This window comes from Poromitra crassiceps, assembly GCF_964638095.1.
Source record: "Poromitra crassiceps genome assembly, chromosome: 13".
Classification (NCBI taxonomy): domain Eukaryota; kingdom Metazoa; phylum Chordata; class Actinopteri; order Beryciformes; family Melamphaidae; genus Poromitra; species Poromitra crassiceps.
In genome coordinates this window covers 24,623,080-24,639,431 of record NC_139644.1, presented here as the reverse complement: position 1 = coordinate 24,639,431, position 16,352 = coordinate 24,623,080, and the positions used below count along the sequence as shown (strand labels likewise).

The following is a 16,352-nucleotide window of genomic DNA, read 5'->3' as shown; positions in this document are numbered from 1 at the left end:
AGTGTGTTACAAGAAACATACAGGATTGGTTTTGCCAGATAGATTTCTGTCCGTTGGGCTGCTTTGGAACATCAACATGGTGGTGCGTGTTATGCTCCAGACGTGGTGGATGGAGTCTGCATCCCTGCTGAAAAAGAAAGAGCTGGTTACCTACTGCATGATCCTCTGTGCCTGGTGAGCAGTAGGTACAAAGGTAGAAATAAAGATCACGTCATAGTTGAAAAATAACAAGAGCTTTTTTCATGTGATAATGAGTGCATAAGTATGAGTATTAGATATTTATCTCAAAGATATTTGTCTCAATGTTGCCATTTCTTGGTAATAGAATTACCAAAGCCATAATAGTCTATACCTGCTGGATGATGGGTCTTATCTGCTGTAGCGACAGAAGCTCCGAATCTCTCTCCATCATCAAGTAAAAAAGATGGTGGAGAAACATTTCAAAGCTGACAGGCACATCCTTGAAGCATGTGGCATTCATACCTCTGCAAACACGCTGCATTTATTTGGGCCAAGCTGACTATCTAAAGAGTCAGCAAGCCTCAGAGGCTGAGATCCTCTGGGTGTGTTGCTCACAAGCACAAGTAGGACACTAAGATTTAGGTGCAATTAGTGGCTGGACACTGAATGTGTATGTCCAAGCCTGCCTTCACAGAGGTCAGGGTAAAGGAAAAAGGGAAGGGGGTGTCAATGGAGAATCCAGATAAATAATGAAAGTGATTACAATACTGCCTCTGTATGGTTTACTTCCTGGCTGAATAATGAGTTGTGTTCAGCACTGAGCATGTAGGTAGATGAATAAAGTAGTAAATTAGAGTAGGTAGATCTCTCGGTCTCATATAAGACCGGAGCATCAAATGTAAACTATGCTAATTTACCAATGAACTGGAATGCCAATATGTAACGACTAAAGCTGCAAACGATGCACCTTAACTGGGGCAGTAGGTCAGTCTTTGTATGGAATCATGTAAACGTTCTATCTGTGTTGGGTAGTTTTACACAACTCTGATAACTAAGACAAAGTGTGTCAACTAAAAATGACACTACTGTAGCGTACTAAAAAAAAAGAGTATCCATGGCCTCCAACCTAAACCTCCTGTATTGGCCTTGGTCTCTAGCCTAGTTTGTCTGCTACACAGCTTTAGAACACTTTCTCAATTTAGAACACTTGCTATTCGTTACCAGTCTTGGACATTATATCTGCTATGATGCCCTTCAAGCGTTATCACCTGACCAGGAGGGAAGTCCATGCTCAATTATCTTTGTTATCTGCCTCTGACTTAAGCCAATGCACTTTAGCCCCGCCCCCGAGACCCTCTTAGAGTCTAAGCCCTTCGACTCCAGGCCATTTGATGAACTGTGCCCATTGATTCCCACAGCAAATTAGTCAAATACAACATCATCACCTGATCAGAGCTGTCCATTCTCTAATGGAGAGAGTGAGGTTGGGAAAGTTATTGTGGCAGGTATAGAGACAGAGGGAGTCCACATTAAAGGATAAGGCTGGTGTTTTTCTAATGCATTTCTTACCATCAACAAATCCTAAAAATAACAAAATCAACAATGCCAGAACCACGGCATGGCTCTTTGACATGTGACCACCAGGATGTATCCCGTTAATCCAGCTTCCCACCTGCAGATACAGCAGACACTGCCTGTATGGACGCAACATGGGGCATGAACCTACGAGCCTCATGTTGGTAGGCAGGGAATATCGCCAAACTACTAGCTGGAAAATGTCCCCATACAGACCAAACAGGATGTGACAGACAGGCAGCAGTGCATGGCTAACTGACAGAACCAAAGGACTTAATTGGGTCATCAGCTGCAATGATTTTCTCTGGTCACAATGATCACAATCAATTAAGAGTATTGTGGCTGGGTTCCGGTGCCTTCCAGATGTCAAGACAAAGCCGATGGTTTGTCTCTCCCCATGGACTGCTGTGGCTGTGAGTTGACTGGGAGCTGAGAGCGGTTATTATTAGCCACTGCAGGGGTGTGGAGGGTCTTTGGCGGTCAAAAGGGCTGTTGGTGCCAGGGTGCAGAGCAGCTCACAGCCACCAGGGTGCAGAGCAGCTCACAACCACCATCAAGTCAATGGGTGAAAGGCCACTGATTGTGTGCATGAGATCAATTTTGTACCAGCCTGTTTGAAATTTGGCTCTATCAACGAAGACATGATTCACTTGGTTTTGTTAAAATAACTGTGAGGGGATTACAGCCAAACAATCAGCCAGTGGGTGGCAGTGTTGATTGTAAATGACTGAGCATGCTGACATTCAAAAGACAGGCAAGTAAATGGGGTTTTAAGGCTTTCAAATGGAACCGATTCAACCTGTTTGCTACTTTGCTTGGCTGGGGACGCTGGATTGTTCTCACTTTACAACTGTGCAGCGACAAGCAAAACAATGTAGTTCAATTAAACCCCTTCAGACAGATTGCTTATGTGTGGGCCTTGTTAAAGTCATCACTTTGGCTCCCATGGCTGTTTCCACTGCTGTGCACAACTGCTATAACATACTCATAGACACGCAACACATTACGACACTATGCATGTCCAAACGCCCAGTGCACCAGCACAGAAAGTTGCTGTTGGTTGTAAAGCTCTTTGCCAGTCAAATATTTCAGTCTGAGTTTAATGCATTCAGCTGCTGGCTTTGATGTACTTCACATGGGATTGAGTGTGACTGTGGAGTCTACTGGTGTGTTTGTCTGTCCACAGTAAACACATGTTATGGGTAGTAGTGCCTTGATGGATCCTTTGAAGCACTTATGTATCACACAGGGCTTTATGTCTAACACGGTGATGGTGAAAGTTCCTGGCATGGTCCCCAAGGTGAAATGGACTACAATGGCTCTAATCCAGCAGTGTGTATTTAACCCATGAAAAGCAAAAGTCTAATATATCTAATTACGGTATATATTATATTATAATCTAATTATAGTCTATACGAGGGATCAGCTGAGCAGCATTTTGGTAAACAAACCGCAGCTATGTTGTTCACATTTAAAAACTGCGACAGTTCACACAACTTTAACACGACATGCATTATACATCATCAGACTCTTGAGCTACTTCTGCTCTCACTCAGAATGTCAAAATCTGGTCCAGTACAATAGTACAGTAATACTAATGTGATACTCAATTGAAAGGGAAATTCTACTTTTGCTTACCCCCTTCCACAGGGGGACAGGCTCAGATAGCCTAAACTGGGTAGCCTACTACTCTAATGTCTCTGTTTTATTATTGTAACAAGGGCATTCTTAAATAGGTCAAGTGTAGAATTTTATGCACGTTATTGCTGCAATGTTACCTATCCAGGTTGATTCGGTAAACCACATGTCAACATAACAATAACAATTTAGGTAACTTCAATAATAATAGTAACAATAACAACAACAACAACAACAATGTTGATCCCATAGAGCAGTGGTTCCCAAACTGGGGTACGCGGACCCCTAGGGGTACGTGGAGGTACTACAGGGGGTACTTGAGAGAAAGGGGAAAATGGAAAAATGTAAGAATAAATCATGAAAATAAACAAAAAGTTAAAATAAATCTGCTCAGGAGCCACTAATTGCAACCATTTCACTCAATTTCCTATTTTGCAATGTTATACACTTCATTCATTGCCATTATAAGCTATAGTTTTCTCTTACAGTTTTCTAAGCAAAATGTTGTAGTCGGCTAAAGGGGGTACTTGGATTCAGAAATCAGGGAAAGGGGGTACTGAAGCCAATAAAGTTTGGGTCCCACTGCCATAGAGAAATTCTATTTTTGCTTGCCCTGGTTCAGAGGAGGTCAGACAGAACACACACCTGCTGGTAGGGATTGTTTCAATGATACTTGACCAGGCTGGATGCCTGCCAATACAGCGGCTTCTACCCTGCTGCTCTGAGCACCCTGCTGCCCTAGATGGTAAGAAAAGAATAGAGTCAAAGGGAGATACAGGTTTGAGCCTGACATAACCTAATCACTTTGTAAACTGTACGTCACTATTGTGCTCTAATCACAATCATGCTCCAACTGGTTCTGAATGTTTAGCTATCCACTATCCTTGTATCCTTGGTAGCTGAGCATGAAACTGAAGTGCCATGTTGGTGTGGTGAATTTAGATAATTACATTATCCGTGGATCAAAACAACACTTCTGTTCTAAAATCATTGCAAATCTCTGAAATGGCAGTAACACACCATTGTAACGAAAAAGAACACAAATGTTGAAAAAATCGTTTTAATCAATAATGCTGTAATTTTATTTTTACACTAAGAAATAAGGTCCTTTGTCCTACAGCAGCTAAACAAGGTGGTTGCTAAGCAACGCACACCAGTGCATTTCTAAATGATCTGGTGTACAGTCTCAGGTGTGAGCTTATCTGGCATTTTGCAACAGCTCAATGTGACTCAGCCAATCAGAATTGAGGACAGTAGGGATGCACGATATAGATTTTTTCAGCCGATACGATAACCGATAATTACCTGCTTCTCATGGCCGATACGATCACATTTTTGTATTTTAAAATCAAGTTCCTAATAACCTGTCAAATGCTCACTTATTCTTTCTAGTAAAGTAGATCAAAAAACTTCACAAACATACTTTGGCTTTTATAGAGCATTTTGCCTCAGAATCCACAATAAATGCTTTGACATAATCTGTCCAATCAGACATGTCAATGCATTATATACATGTTATTACTAGTAAAGTGCATCAGTAGACATGTCAATGCATTATATACATGTTATTACTAGTAAAGTGCATCAGTAGTCGTTATAGTGATAGTATAATAGTTGGTTATTAGTAGTAAAGTGCAGTCAATACAAAAATAAAGGCTTTTATAGAACCTTAAAGCCTGTTTAGTCTGCAGATAAAACATAATGAAACAAAGCCTAGTAGACTGGCCCCTATGGCATTTTATGTTTACAAGAGTTTTCCTTGTAAGCAACTCATTTTGTATAAATATTATTATAGCCGATATATATCGGCTATATATACCGTAGCTATACCGATAATAGCCGATAAAGATCAATTTCCCATTATCGGACGATAATTGATCGATATATATCGTCCATCCTATCCATTTCATAACAGTTTTACAAAAATGAGGATCTGTGTGTTTTTAATTACCGTATGTATAAGACTTGCATGTCTGTGTCATGCGGTTACAGTAGTGATTCCCATTGTACTTCCATGTCACAATTTCCCCCCAGAATGCTGCAGAGATCTGATTAAAACCAAACTAGAGATGAGTGGATTGTTGCACACTTGGAAGTCTTTAATACACTAGATGTGTTACATTGGGGAGGAGAGTTTTAGAACTCAACAGTGATCAATATTTCACAGGCTAATGTTACAGCAGGCACTAGTCAGCAGTGTTGAGATTTGTTCACTATGTGCATGGGCTAAGTGGAGAGCGCAAAGTAAACAGTGTCAACACGAGGCAAACAGAGAGAGCCCGAAGGGAGAAACGTGCTGATGAGTGAGTCCCAGGCAAAAGCTGTTGAAGGAAGTGAGGATAGTTGTGAAGTCAAGTAATAAAGCTTAACTATTCTGAAATCTAATTATGTCTAAAACAAAGGATAAGCAACAGGTGTCTCTAACAAAGTCATGCCTAACAAAGAGCACACAAGCCACCCTCAGGACTATTATGCATAGATGCTGAACGGGCCTATTACAGTATGTACCGTTGAAGTCGTAAAGGATGCAGGGAGTTTGCATTGGGCTTCCTTTGCATTATACGATATTTCAAGAATTCCCTGACTTCCCCTGACATGGTGGGGTTTCAACACTGCCAGCATGCATCCTTCCAATTTGACTGACATAATGCCTTTCAGGCCTCCTCATTGCTGCTGAGGAAGCACAGGATTTTCCCGGTGTTATTTGAGGAATCTCTCCCTCCTGAAGCCAGGCAGAGCCCAGTCAAACATCTCCAGCCACGGCAGCCGGCTCTCTGCCACTCACCACTCACAGTAAGCCCACAGCAGCTGGCTCTCTGCCACTCACCATTATGAAGATTCCTCTCCTGCCCTCACACTAAGCCCACAGCAGCTGACAAACAGGGAAACCTTTGTGTCTGCTCGAGTGCAGGGGAATGAGCCAATTAGAGGGGTTTGTCTGGGGAGCAGCAATTATGAAACAAATCACTGTGCCAGCCATTCAGTATGGCACTTTTTTCTTTTCTTTTTTACTGGAATAGTAATAAAACCGAACCGCCAGTGTTTTATTTTCTTTGTTTCTAAAATGATTTGTGTAATATTACAACAAATGTGAACAGCCCAACACCCTTTCAATATTAAGATATTGCATTCTTTATTGGACAGCCTAAAGATATTTTCATCAAGACATATTAATAGTGTTAGAAAACACACTGAATGATCTATGTTAAGAAAGGTACTCTAGCCCATGATCAACAGGAAAATTACTATTGTTTCCTAGACTAGAGGCATTAGAGAATCCTTTGCAGACAAAGGACACAGTTTCACTAACTTGTTATGGCTGGTTGTGACAACAGATCAGCAGTGCCCTCTACTGGCAAGAGAAGAAAATGAGAATTATTAAGGTTCCTCAGTCTCTACTACAAATGTTCTGTAACCTCTATAAAACACCCCCACAGTAGATACCTGTACAGTAATGGCCGGGTGATATAAGGTCATTCTTGCACAGTCAAATGGGAGGAGATACTTCGTAGCAGAATGAGTGAACACACATGGTCCCATCCCAATCTGCCATGAATAAAATATTTTACTTGCAAATAGCTTTGTTTGGTTTTGTTTAGGTAAGGGGCTGAGATAAATGTAATTAATGTGTGCCTACATTTTATTTCTAGAAATGTAAGTGTAAAAAGTAATGATTTTTAATGTCTAATTAATGTGTAATTGTCCCTTTATACATTAGATGATCATCAATCGCCATAATTCAATGCGACAGTTCCTGTTTCCCTTGATTAGTGTAAAGTTATTTAATATTATAAAATACATGTATGTCACTACTGAGAAATATCTTGTCATAATCAAAACATATATAAGAGCATCATGCCTGAATGACAAATTCTTCTCTGATGCATTTCTCAATAAGTATTCAACATAAACCTCTGGCTGTTTAGGCAGGCAAGGTATGTACTCATCAGAGAAGAAACTGTATGAAAATTCCATACGAATAGTGACCAAAATGATCATGGTTATCAGTATTATCACGGTATTGTTAAAATTAGCTGAAAATGTTCAAAAACCACATATACCCTACCCTCACAGAAATCATTTCATCAAGGCTGCACGCATGTGTCTGGGAGACTGTTGCCAACTTTGGTTGACAGTATTTACGGTGTTTTTCAAAGCGCTGTAATCACGGTAACACGGTTTTAATGATAATGTGAAACGGTACGGTTATCGTCAGGAATTTTATCACAGTTTATCATTAAAACCGGTTATCATTTCATCCCAAACTACCATGCATCACATCCCCCCAAAAAACGAGATCAGAATTGATTGCTAGATGTTAAAAACTTGGACGCATTGTGATTCTTGCATCAACGAGTCAATCACTGAAATTCATGTGCAAGGACACAGGTTTATCGAATTTGGTTGTCCTTTAGAGCATGACCAGTTCATGGTTGTCTAAAAGAACCCAGATACCAAGAAAAAGAGTCAACAGAAAGTTAGTCATTACAGTTATAGACGTGATTCGGAAATGAACCTCTGGAACTGACCCCTATCCTGCATATTAGATAAGGAAATCAAATAAAACATCCATTATAGTCCACATTAAGTCTCTAACACACAAGTCTAAGAAGGCCTGCTGATTTTATTCAAATAAAACAATGGGTGAAACAAGGGGGACGGTGGGGATTAAAATGTTTGTTGCCAAGACCCTAAAATCAACAGCAATGCTACCCTCATTGTATCCTGCCAAAGACTGTATTGTAAACCAGTAAACCATTAACAGCATAGAAAAAGAAATATAATTTCAGCCACAGATGGGGTCCAGTGCACTGGGTTCATGTTATCTCTTTACCATAGTACTGTATCAGTTAAAATCTACAGTAAATGCACTCGGTGACTGGACCCTGACTTTAGTAAACAGCAAAGGCCACTTACAGTAGGCAGGTTCCCTCATTAGCCTTTAAAATACAGCATGTAAGCTAGATGAAGAACAAATTCAAGTCCATACTTCTCATGGTAAGTAGCCTAAGAGACAACTTACAGAGGCTAATGCTATGATGGGTTTGCCTTCATCTTTATGGTTGATTACTGCTCACTTAATGATAAGGGATAACATGTTATTAAAGTATTCACTGATAAAACCTGTTATGAAACATTGGTACATTATACTTACAACTTCCAGTGTCTTTTTTTAGGAAAAGAAAGTTCAATGCACCTAAACTTACTGGCAACAATCAACAGAAGTCAAATGGAAATTAACGGGTTAATTGTACAAATTCATTGGGTCATTGGGGAAGAAAAAAACGTTTGGGGCTTGGCAGTCTGTCCATTCTGCATACAAACAGTTGCACAGAGGTCGGCCGTTCAGTATTTCACTGCCTGTCAGACCACTCAGATTTAAGGTAAGATAATACAATGTAATTTAGGTCCTCGGGCATCCAAATCATTTAAAGCAATGCAAAATTACAATAATTTGATGACACTAAAAGTGAGGCATCATATACATTTCTAATAACCTGCTGCTCTTTACCACCTGATCTGAGTCTCAAAGAAGGCCAGGAGTGAATTTGCATGTTATGTTTTGATTCTTAATACAGCTTGATACTCCCCCCACAGCTGTTATGCACACCATTGTGCTGTTGGTGTTGTGGGTCCTGGGAACATCACTGGTGTTGCCAGACCCTGACACAGCTGGAGAGAAGGTGGCCGAAGAGCCCATTCCGTGTTCCAGTGGATGCACCTGTCTGCATGACGACTACAGCTTGGAGCTCAATGTGTACTGCAGCGCTCGGAACTTCACGCAAGTCCCGACGGACATGCCGCAGTCCACGCATTCCCTCTGGCTGGATGCTAACCTGTTCACCTCCCTAGCAGCAGCCTCGTTTAAGGATCTTACCAACTTGGCCTTTTTGAATCTACAGAGTGGCCAACTGGTGACACTTGACCCTCAGGTTTTCAAAGGGCTTCGGTCGCTAGCGGACATCCACCTTGAGCGAAATCGCCTCCGGGCGTTGCCAGGTGCAATTTTCCAGAACACACCTAACCTTGCCTCGCTTAATCTGCACAACAACCAGCTCTCTCGTATTGAGGAAAGGCTGTTTGCGGGCCTCTCACATATGTGGTTTCTCAACCTGGGGTGGAACTCGCTTTCAGTCTTACCTGAAGCAGCTTTCCATGACCTGAGCGGGCTACGGGATCTGGTTCTGGCAGGGAACAGGCTTGCTTACTTACAGCCGCAGCTCTTCCAAAGTCTCACTGAGCTTACGGAATTGGATCTGACCGGAAATTACCTCAAGGTCATCAAAGCCAACGTCTTCGTGAAACTCCCAAAACTAAAAAAGCTTTACCTGGCCCAGAACCAGATTGTGACAGTGGTACCCAGAGCCTTTGTAGGCATGAAGTCCCTCAGATGGCTGGATCTCACAAACAACAGACTGACTGCTCTGCATGATGAGACGTTCCTGGGTCTCCACAGTCTTCACGTGCTGCGCCTTTCCAACAACTCCATCGCTGGAATTAGGCCCAGGACCTTCCGCGATCTGCAGTACTTAGAAGAGCTGCGTCTCAGCTACAACAAGATCCGAGCCCTGGGGGAGAGGATCTTTGAAGGGCTCGGTCACCTGGAGATGCTCGAGCTAGAGCACAATCAGGTGCAAGAGGCACAAGTGGGTAGCTTCACGGGCCTCTCTCACGTGGCTGTCATCAACCTGTCTGGAAGCTGTTTCCACGGTCTACCGGACCAAGTCTTCAAAGGCTTGCCAAAGCTGCACAGCCTTCATCTGGACAGAGGCTGTCTAACCAAGGTCACGACCCAAGCTTTCATCGGACTCTCTGGTCTACGGCGGCTGTTCTTGCAACACAACAACATCTCTGTGGTGGAACAGCACAGCTTTGTGGACCTGGTGGGCCTGTTGGGGCTAGACATGAGTTTCAACAAGCTGGAGGTTCTCACAAACAACGCATTATCTGGCCTCAAGAATCTGGAGTACTTGCTATTGTCCAACAATGTTTTTCGACAATTCTTGCAGAATGGTACAACGCTGCTACTGCCCAGGCTCCGCTACCTTGACCTGAGAGATAATGCTTTGACTAGCATTCTCCCTGACTTCCCAGAGAGTATGGAGAAACTGCTGCTGCCCGGGAACCAGTGGAGATGTGATTGCAGTGCCCTTCCCCTCAGAAATTACAGCTTGAGGAATCCATTGGTGATCCCTCGGCGAGTGGAGACCCATGCAGAAGGCGAGGAGCCTGACACTACCTTCACCATCTACAACAACATTACATGCAGCAGCCCACCAAGCCTAGCTGGTCAAGACCTACGGGATATTGACAGTGAACACTTCCTTAGCTGCTGAATGGACAAGTTACAGACATGGCCACATAATCGGTTTGTTAGAGTAGAAAGTGTTTTTGAATGGTCAATATTATCAACAACTTAAATTCAATTTATGATCTCTACAGTAGCTTGAAAACCGTTACATTTCTGCATGATTGGGGTACTGTGAGTGGGTTTTAGTGTGCATTCAATGTGATTCATGGCCTAATTTCACGTACATCTTTAACAGACAATCAAATGGCGCCATCGTAAGGCTTGACAAAATTCTAAGACAACTTTACACTGAAGAGACCAACACTTCTTTGCTTCAACTTTTTCAAATTATGCTCAAAAGGTGAATGCATTAGTTATAAGGAAATGTGACTTATTATTTCTGCAGGAAAGGGGCCATATATAGCCTAATACAATATAATTTTACTTTGGACCCAATCTTCAAGAAACATTTTGAGTTAACTCAGTTTATACTGACATATAAATATGGAAAATGTGAGCATTATTTCACTTAATTTGAATGTTAACTTTAAGCCATTTAGGCAGCTGGATTCGCACAGCGTCGGATTAAAAAGTTATGCAACTGGGCTGGATGGATTATGATCTGCCAAAATGGAAAAAGTTTGGAAAAGTTACATGGGGGGGATCTATACAGCTCTGTGTCACTCAAAACTGTCTTATTGGATAGTGTGTGTGTGTGTGTGTGTGTGTGTGTGTGTGTGTGTGTGTGTGTGTGTGTGTGTGTGTGTGTGTGTGTGTGTGTGTGTGTGTGTGTGTGCGCGCGCGCGCGTGCATTAAACCCTTTGTTTGGTGACTTTAAATTCAGTAGGCCTACTGTTGTCAAATCACCAAAGTCCAATAAATTCACTAAACAAATGTTTGCCTCATTTTTTATACAGAAAACACACAAACAAACAAACAAACAAACAAACAAACAAACAAACAAACAAACAAACAAAAGGTTTCGTGCAGCCACATTGTTAAAGACCCCCTTCACTCAAAAATGTTTTTCTATGAGCTTCACTTTGCAGAATGATGTCTGTGCATAGTTTGACGCTACTTTTGACTGTTGACGGGCGTCAGTCAGGTGTCACCTAATGTGAATGTCAAATTCAGAATACTTACAGGCCCCTGGAAATCTGCACGGTATGAATGGTGAATCTAGCAGTCCGATACAGGTGGTCTGCCTTGAAGCTAATTTACTTATTTTCCTCTTGGGCCTTGTTGTGCGAGCTGCCATGTTTGTAACCTCGCGTATGGTAGGACTCATACCGAAAATTTCACCCATTGACCCAATCCTAAATATTTCCGCCATGCAATCTATCTATCTCCATTTAAATTTGCGATCAATCCGATTTTCACGCCACTATACAGCCCAAATGCCATAATAAGCATGCAGAAAGCAGGAAATTCCGTGTTATATGGACTGAGCAAAGTTGTTCATATGACGCTCATTATGACATAATTTCCGACAGCACTTGAAGGCAGCAGTATTGACAAAGCACACGTGCGGCACCAGAAGTGTTTTGTTGCCAGCTTCCCATGGTAACCAAAGACAGTGTGAACTCGCCTGAGCTAACTAGCTGTTAACCAACTTTATATAACTTGTGTCTTTTGCAAACTTGCTCCTGCTGACTTGGTGACATGGATTTGAATCCTTCGTCGCACTGGAATGCACTTTTGGAAAGTGTAAAACCATTTATACCGTCAATCGACTCCGATTCATCTGTAAGATTCGTATTGTTCCTCTAGCTATGTAACGCTATGTGGTAGCTACTGTAACTGCCGACAACAGCATAGTCGACAATTAACTTAATAACTAACCAGCTAATGCTAACATCAATTAATGCTAACGTTACGCCTTGTTTATACAGTCCGAGAATGAAGATAATATAACCATATTTCAAAGACCAGCAGTCGTTTCCTCGAAGATTCACATACAGGAGAACTTGTCTCTTTCACTGGAAGATGCTGAAACAGAGGTCAGTCGATTTTTAGTTTCATGACTAATTGAGTAGTCAATTGACATCATAAACGAATCAGGAACACAAATGATGGTCACTAACGCTAGTTTGGTGTGTGTGTGTGTGTGTGTGTGTGTGTGTGTGTGTGTGTGTGTGTGTGTGTGTGTGTGTTCTCTTGATCAGGAGACCTCATGCCACCAGGGTGTGACGTTTGAAGATGAAGCCATGGAAAGCACTGCTGTAGCCCAGCGGGGCACACTGCACTCCTCTGCTGATGTTGGGGTAATTGGTTGTATTAGCTGGCAGCCACACACAAGGAGAATAAACAACTATGTAGTGGGTCACAACCCGGGCCGTTGTGAGTGGGTCGCAGATGTGTTCATGAAAAAAAAAGTGGTTCTACTCCTTGAGGATGCCAGCATCCGAAAGGAAGAGTGAAGATACTGGTAGGCTATATGAAACTAGAAGAGTCAGACCTAAGGCATATATTGGTAAGAACCAGGTCATGCCAGCTTGTCAGGAAGGGGGCTAAATAACGCTCAAAATTTAGACTAAATTTTGGCAAGGGAAAAATTGTTATGGCCATTTTCAAAGGGGTTCTTGACCCCTCACCTCAGGAAACTAGAGACCTAGTCCATTCAGAAAGGAGCATCACCAGTTGTATAAAATGTCTGCCTTTTTATCTAACTAGGCATCTTGTGCGCTACGCGTGCTCGAGTCCTAGACTCACCCGCTGCGTGGGCTCACCCACCCTCCAGCTCGCCAAGCTGTACTGGCCCTGAAGCTCGCATGCACAGCTCGGCCTCTGGCCCATGGAGCTTGCTTTTTCTCAGCAGTAGTCATAGCCCTTTTCTCGGGTTTCGTTTTGGTTTATTTGGCTTGTTTAAAGCATAGCCATAAAAAATAAAATTGGGTCACAAATGTGGGTCATGAAGCTAGTTGAGAACCACTGCTAGAGGCCCCATGTTGCAGCAAACATGCCAACATGTATGTACTTCTGTGCCCTTTCCTTTCCTTTGCTTTCCTTGCTTCTTTTCTTTTCCTTACACCCATTGCAGACTGATGCTTACAAGAACAACATAATGGAGTTCAGAGGAACCAAACTGAATGCCTCTGTAAAAACACATTTGAGCAACAGAAAATCTGACGAGGGTTTCCCCATTCTTTCATTTTCGGTGAGTTTCCAGTTTGGGGAAAACCATTAGGAAACATTACTCCACCATTATTGAATATGCATGTTTGATGCAGGTGAATGCTTACCAAATATGTGTTGCACTTTTCTCATTCAATAAAATACTGCTTTTGCGATGTACATAAAATCAGCTGCTTGACCAATGGGATTTGGATGATATCCTCCAAACTGTCAAAGAGGATGGGCCGTCTGTGCGGGGATGCGTGGTGGATGAGCCTGCAAAAGCACATGCAGGTAAGTAAAGTTGTTGAGTGTGTGTGTGTGTGTGTGTGTGTGTGTGTGTGTGTGTGTGTGTGTGTGTGTGTGTGTGTGTGTGTGTGTGAATTAATGTACTAGCTTGTGTTAGAAATTCAAAATCAACCCTTATTTCACTCATAGAGCCAGAGGGTGACAATGAAAGGGCCCAGGACGATATCATGGAGAGGCTAGTTGCTTACTGCAAGCACCAGTCATCTGAGGCTGACTGCAAGCACCAGTCATCTGAGGCTGACTGCAAGCACCAGTCATCTGAGGCTGGATCAAAGCATGTGTCTCAGTCAGAGCCTGTGTCTCAGTCAGAGCCTCTGCAAAGTCCCACCTATATCAAGTAAGTTAAAATAACTAATAAAGTTCTGTGAGCGTAATGGTCAAAATGCAATAATCACTGCATTTTGTGTATCACGCAGAAAGAATAGTGCATGGAGCAAAGCATTGGAAAGGACAGCAGCAGAGTTGCAGCTGAGCCACCAGGAATGCACCACTGTGCATATTGACCTGCGTTGCCCTGGTCCTTCAATAAAAACACCAAGAACATGCCCCAGAGTTTCATCAGAATCCAAGACCGTAGCCAAACATAGCTCTGTCCAGGAAACACCACCTGCAAAGAAACACAATCTTAGAGTGCAGCCTGGATCAGGGACGGGGGACAGGTAAATATTTCCTCCATTAGAAATATTAGTCGCACTTCAGTCTAATACATTCTATTTCAGGTCATATTGTCATTTTGCTCTCCTCCTAGGGAAGTAACTGGCAAGAGTGTGTTACTTCGGAAATTAAGAGAGATGAATGGAAACAAACGTTCCATTAAGCCTCAACTGAAAGACAAGCTTCCCCAACCTTTACTTCCTACACGTAGACATGATAAGTCGCTACCTCTGTTGGTAGAGAACCAGTCTTCACCTGTACTGTCAGAGTCCAAAAAGCCAGAGATGAAACACCCACCTTTCCCTCAGCAATGTACATGCAAAGAACCAAAGCAGCAGAGGTATGGTTTCTCAAATTATTTATTTTAGCCAGTTCCACAACCTTGGCATTAAACACGCATCTTAACAATGCATTTGGTAGTTACCCACCACAGAAACAGCAAGTTAAGCAGACACTGCAACCAGAACAACACAGGAAAATTCTCAGGGAACTGGAAAGACATTGCCCAATCAAATCTGCCAATGACAAGCAGCCAGCTGCTGAGAAGACTGACGTTCTTTATGATGCTGTAAGATAAGTGCAACAAAAGACAGCAAGAAATGAACACAGTTTTTACAAGATGTCTACTTGCATTGAGTTTGTCCTTTGTTTTTTCAGGAAGCTTCTCACCTACAGTCAATCAATAACCTACCAGCAGATATTGAAAATAAGAGATGTGTGCTACTGACTGTCGATCTACACAGCCCCGGTGTGGTTGTAGGCAACAGTCATGGAAAAGCACACAATCTGGTTTCAGCTGTAACCAAATCACACATATACAATGCTTTAGTGGCTTGGTTTCTGTCTCTGGTTAGTGAATGATTTCTTCTCCTTTCTGCCCATGCATTCCACTGAGTTATTTGTGACACAGAGTTGAAACCACAGCATAATGAGGTGACCGGTCTGCATGTGCTAGGTCGGCCCGGGCCCCCGGTCTGGTGAACACAAGGCCGGTGCACAGGTCCCATTCTGGGTTGCCGGACTTCAGCAGCTGTGGAGGGAGGATGGACTGGCGTTGCATGTGTTAGCAGTATCTCATGGAGGAAGCCCTCAACACTGTTATAAATCAAGGCCAAGGGTGAATGACAAAATAAATAACAGCTTAGTATTTAGACTTCACCATGTCTGATGATCTGAGCACTGACGCTGCGCTTCTTTTGTTTTTTTTCATAGAAATGGCGTATGGATACCCGCAACACATTCTATCAGCGTGTGTGCTGGTTCCTCTCTCACACCACACTCAGTGACACAGCCCACTGGCTACCTCAGCTCAAAGTCTTGCTGGTCCGGCAAGCCTACGCCCCAGCCATCCACCTGCCTCCATCCTGTTTAAATTGTTTTATCTCCGTCAGCTCCGACAAAAACGTTTGTTACTAGTATTATAGACACCGAAGCTACATTTCTAAGCACTCAGATGGTTGTGTGTTCTGTTGACTATACTTTGTTCCCTTGGCTTTGTGTTTCAGGTAATAGATAGGACATTTGGTCTCAGTCCAGGCTTTTACTGGCAGACTGTTGAAACTCAGGAGCCTATTTGTCAGAGGAGAGAGGCTATGGTCACTCAACAGCTGCACATAGAGGTGAGGCCATTGTCCTTGAAGAGTGCTTTTCAAGAGTTCCTTTCAAATAGTTGTTCTTCTGATCCCACAAAGCAGTGGGTCACAGTCATGGCCAGTACATAATGTGAACTGAATTGATGTTACTTGTCACGGTTGTAGGTAGCAGTTGCTCTGAGGTACAAATCCTTCTTCCTACAGCCCCTTGTAACTCA

At 42.6% G+C, this 16,352-nt stretch overlaps 1 protein-coding gene across 1 annotated transcript; it reads left to right on the top strand.

The window, feature by feature from the left end:
• Positions 1 to 8,777: 8,777 nt before the first annotated feature.
• On the top strand, positions 8,778 to 10,511 carry igfals (insulin-like growth factor binding protein, acid labile subunit; the record flags this gene model as incomplete). Its single annotated transcript, XM_083649000.1, has 1 exon — positions 8,778 to 10,511. The coding sequence occupies one exon, from the start codon at positions 8,778 to 8,780 to the stop codon at positions 10,509 to 10,511; it is 1,734 nt and encodes a 577-aa protein (XP_083505126.1).
• Between the last annotated feature and the right edge of the window lie 5,841 nt (positions 10,512 to 16,352).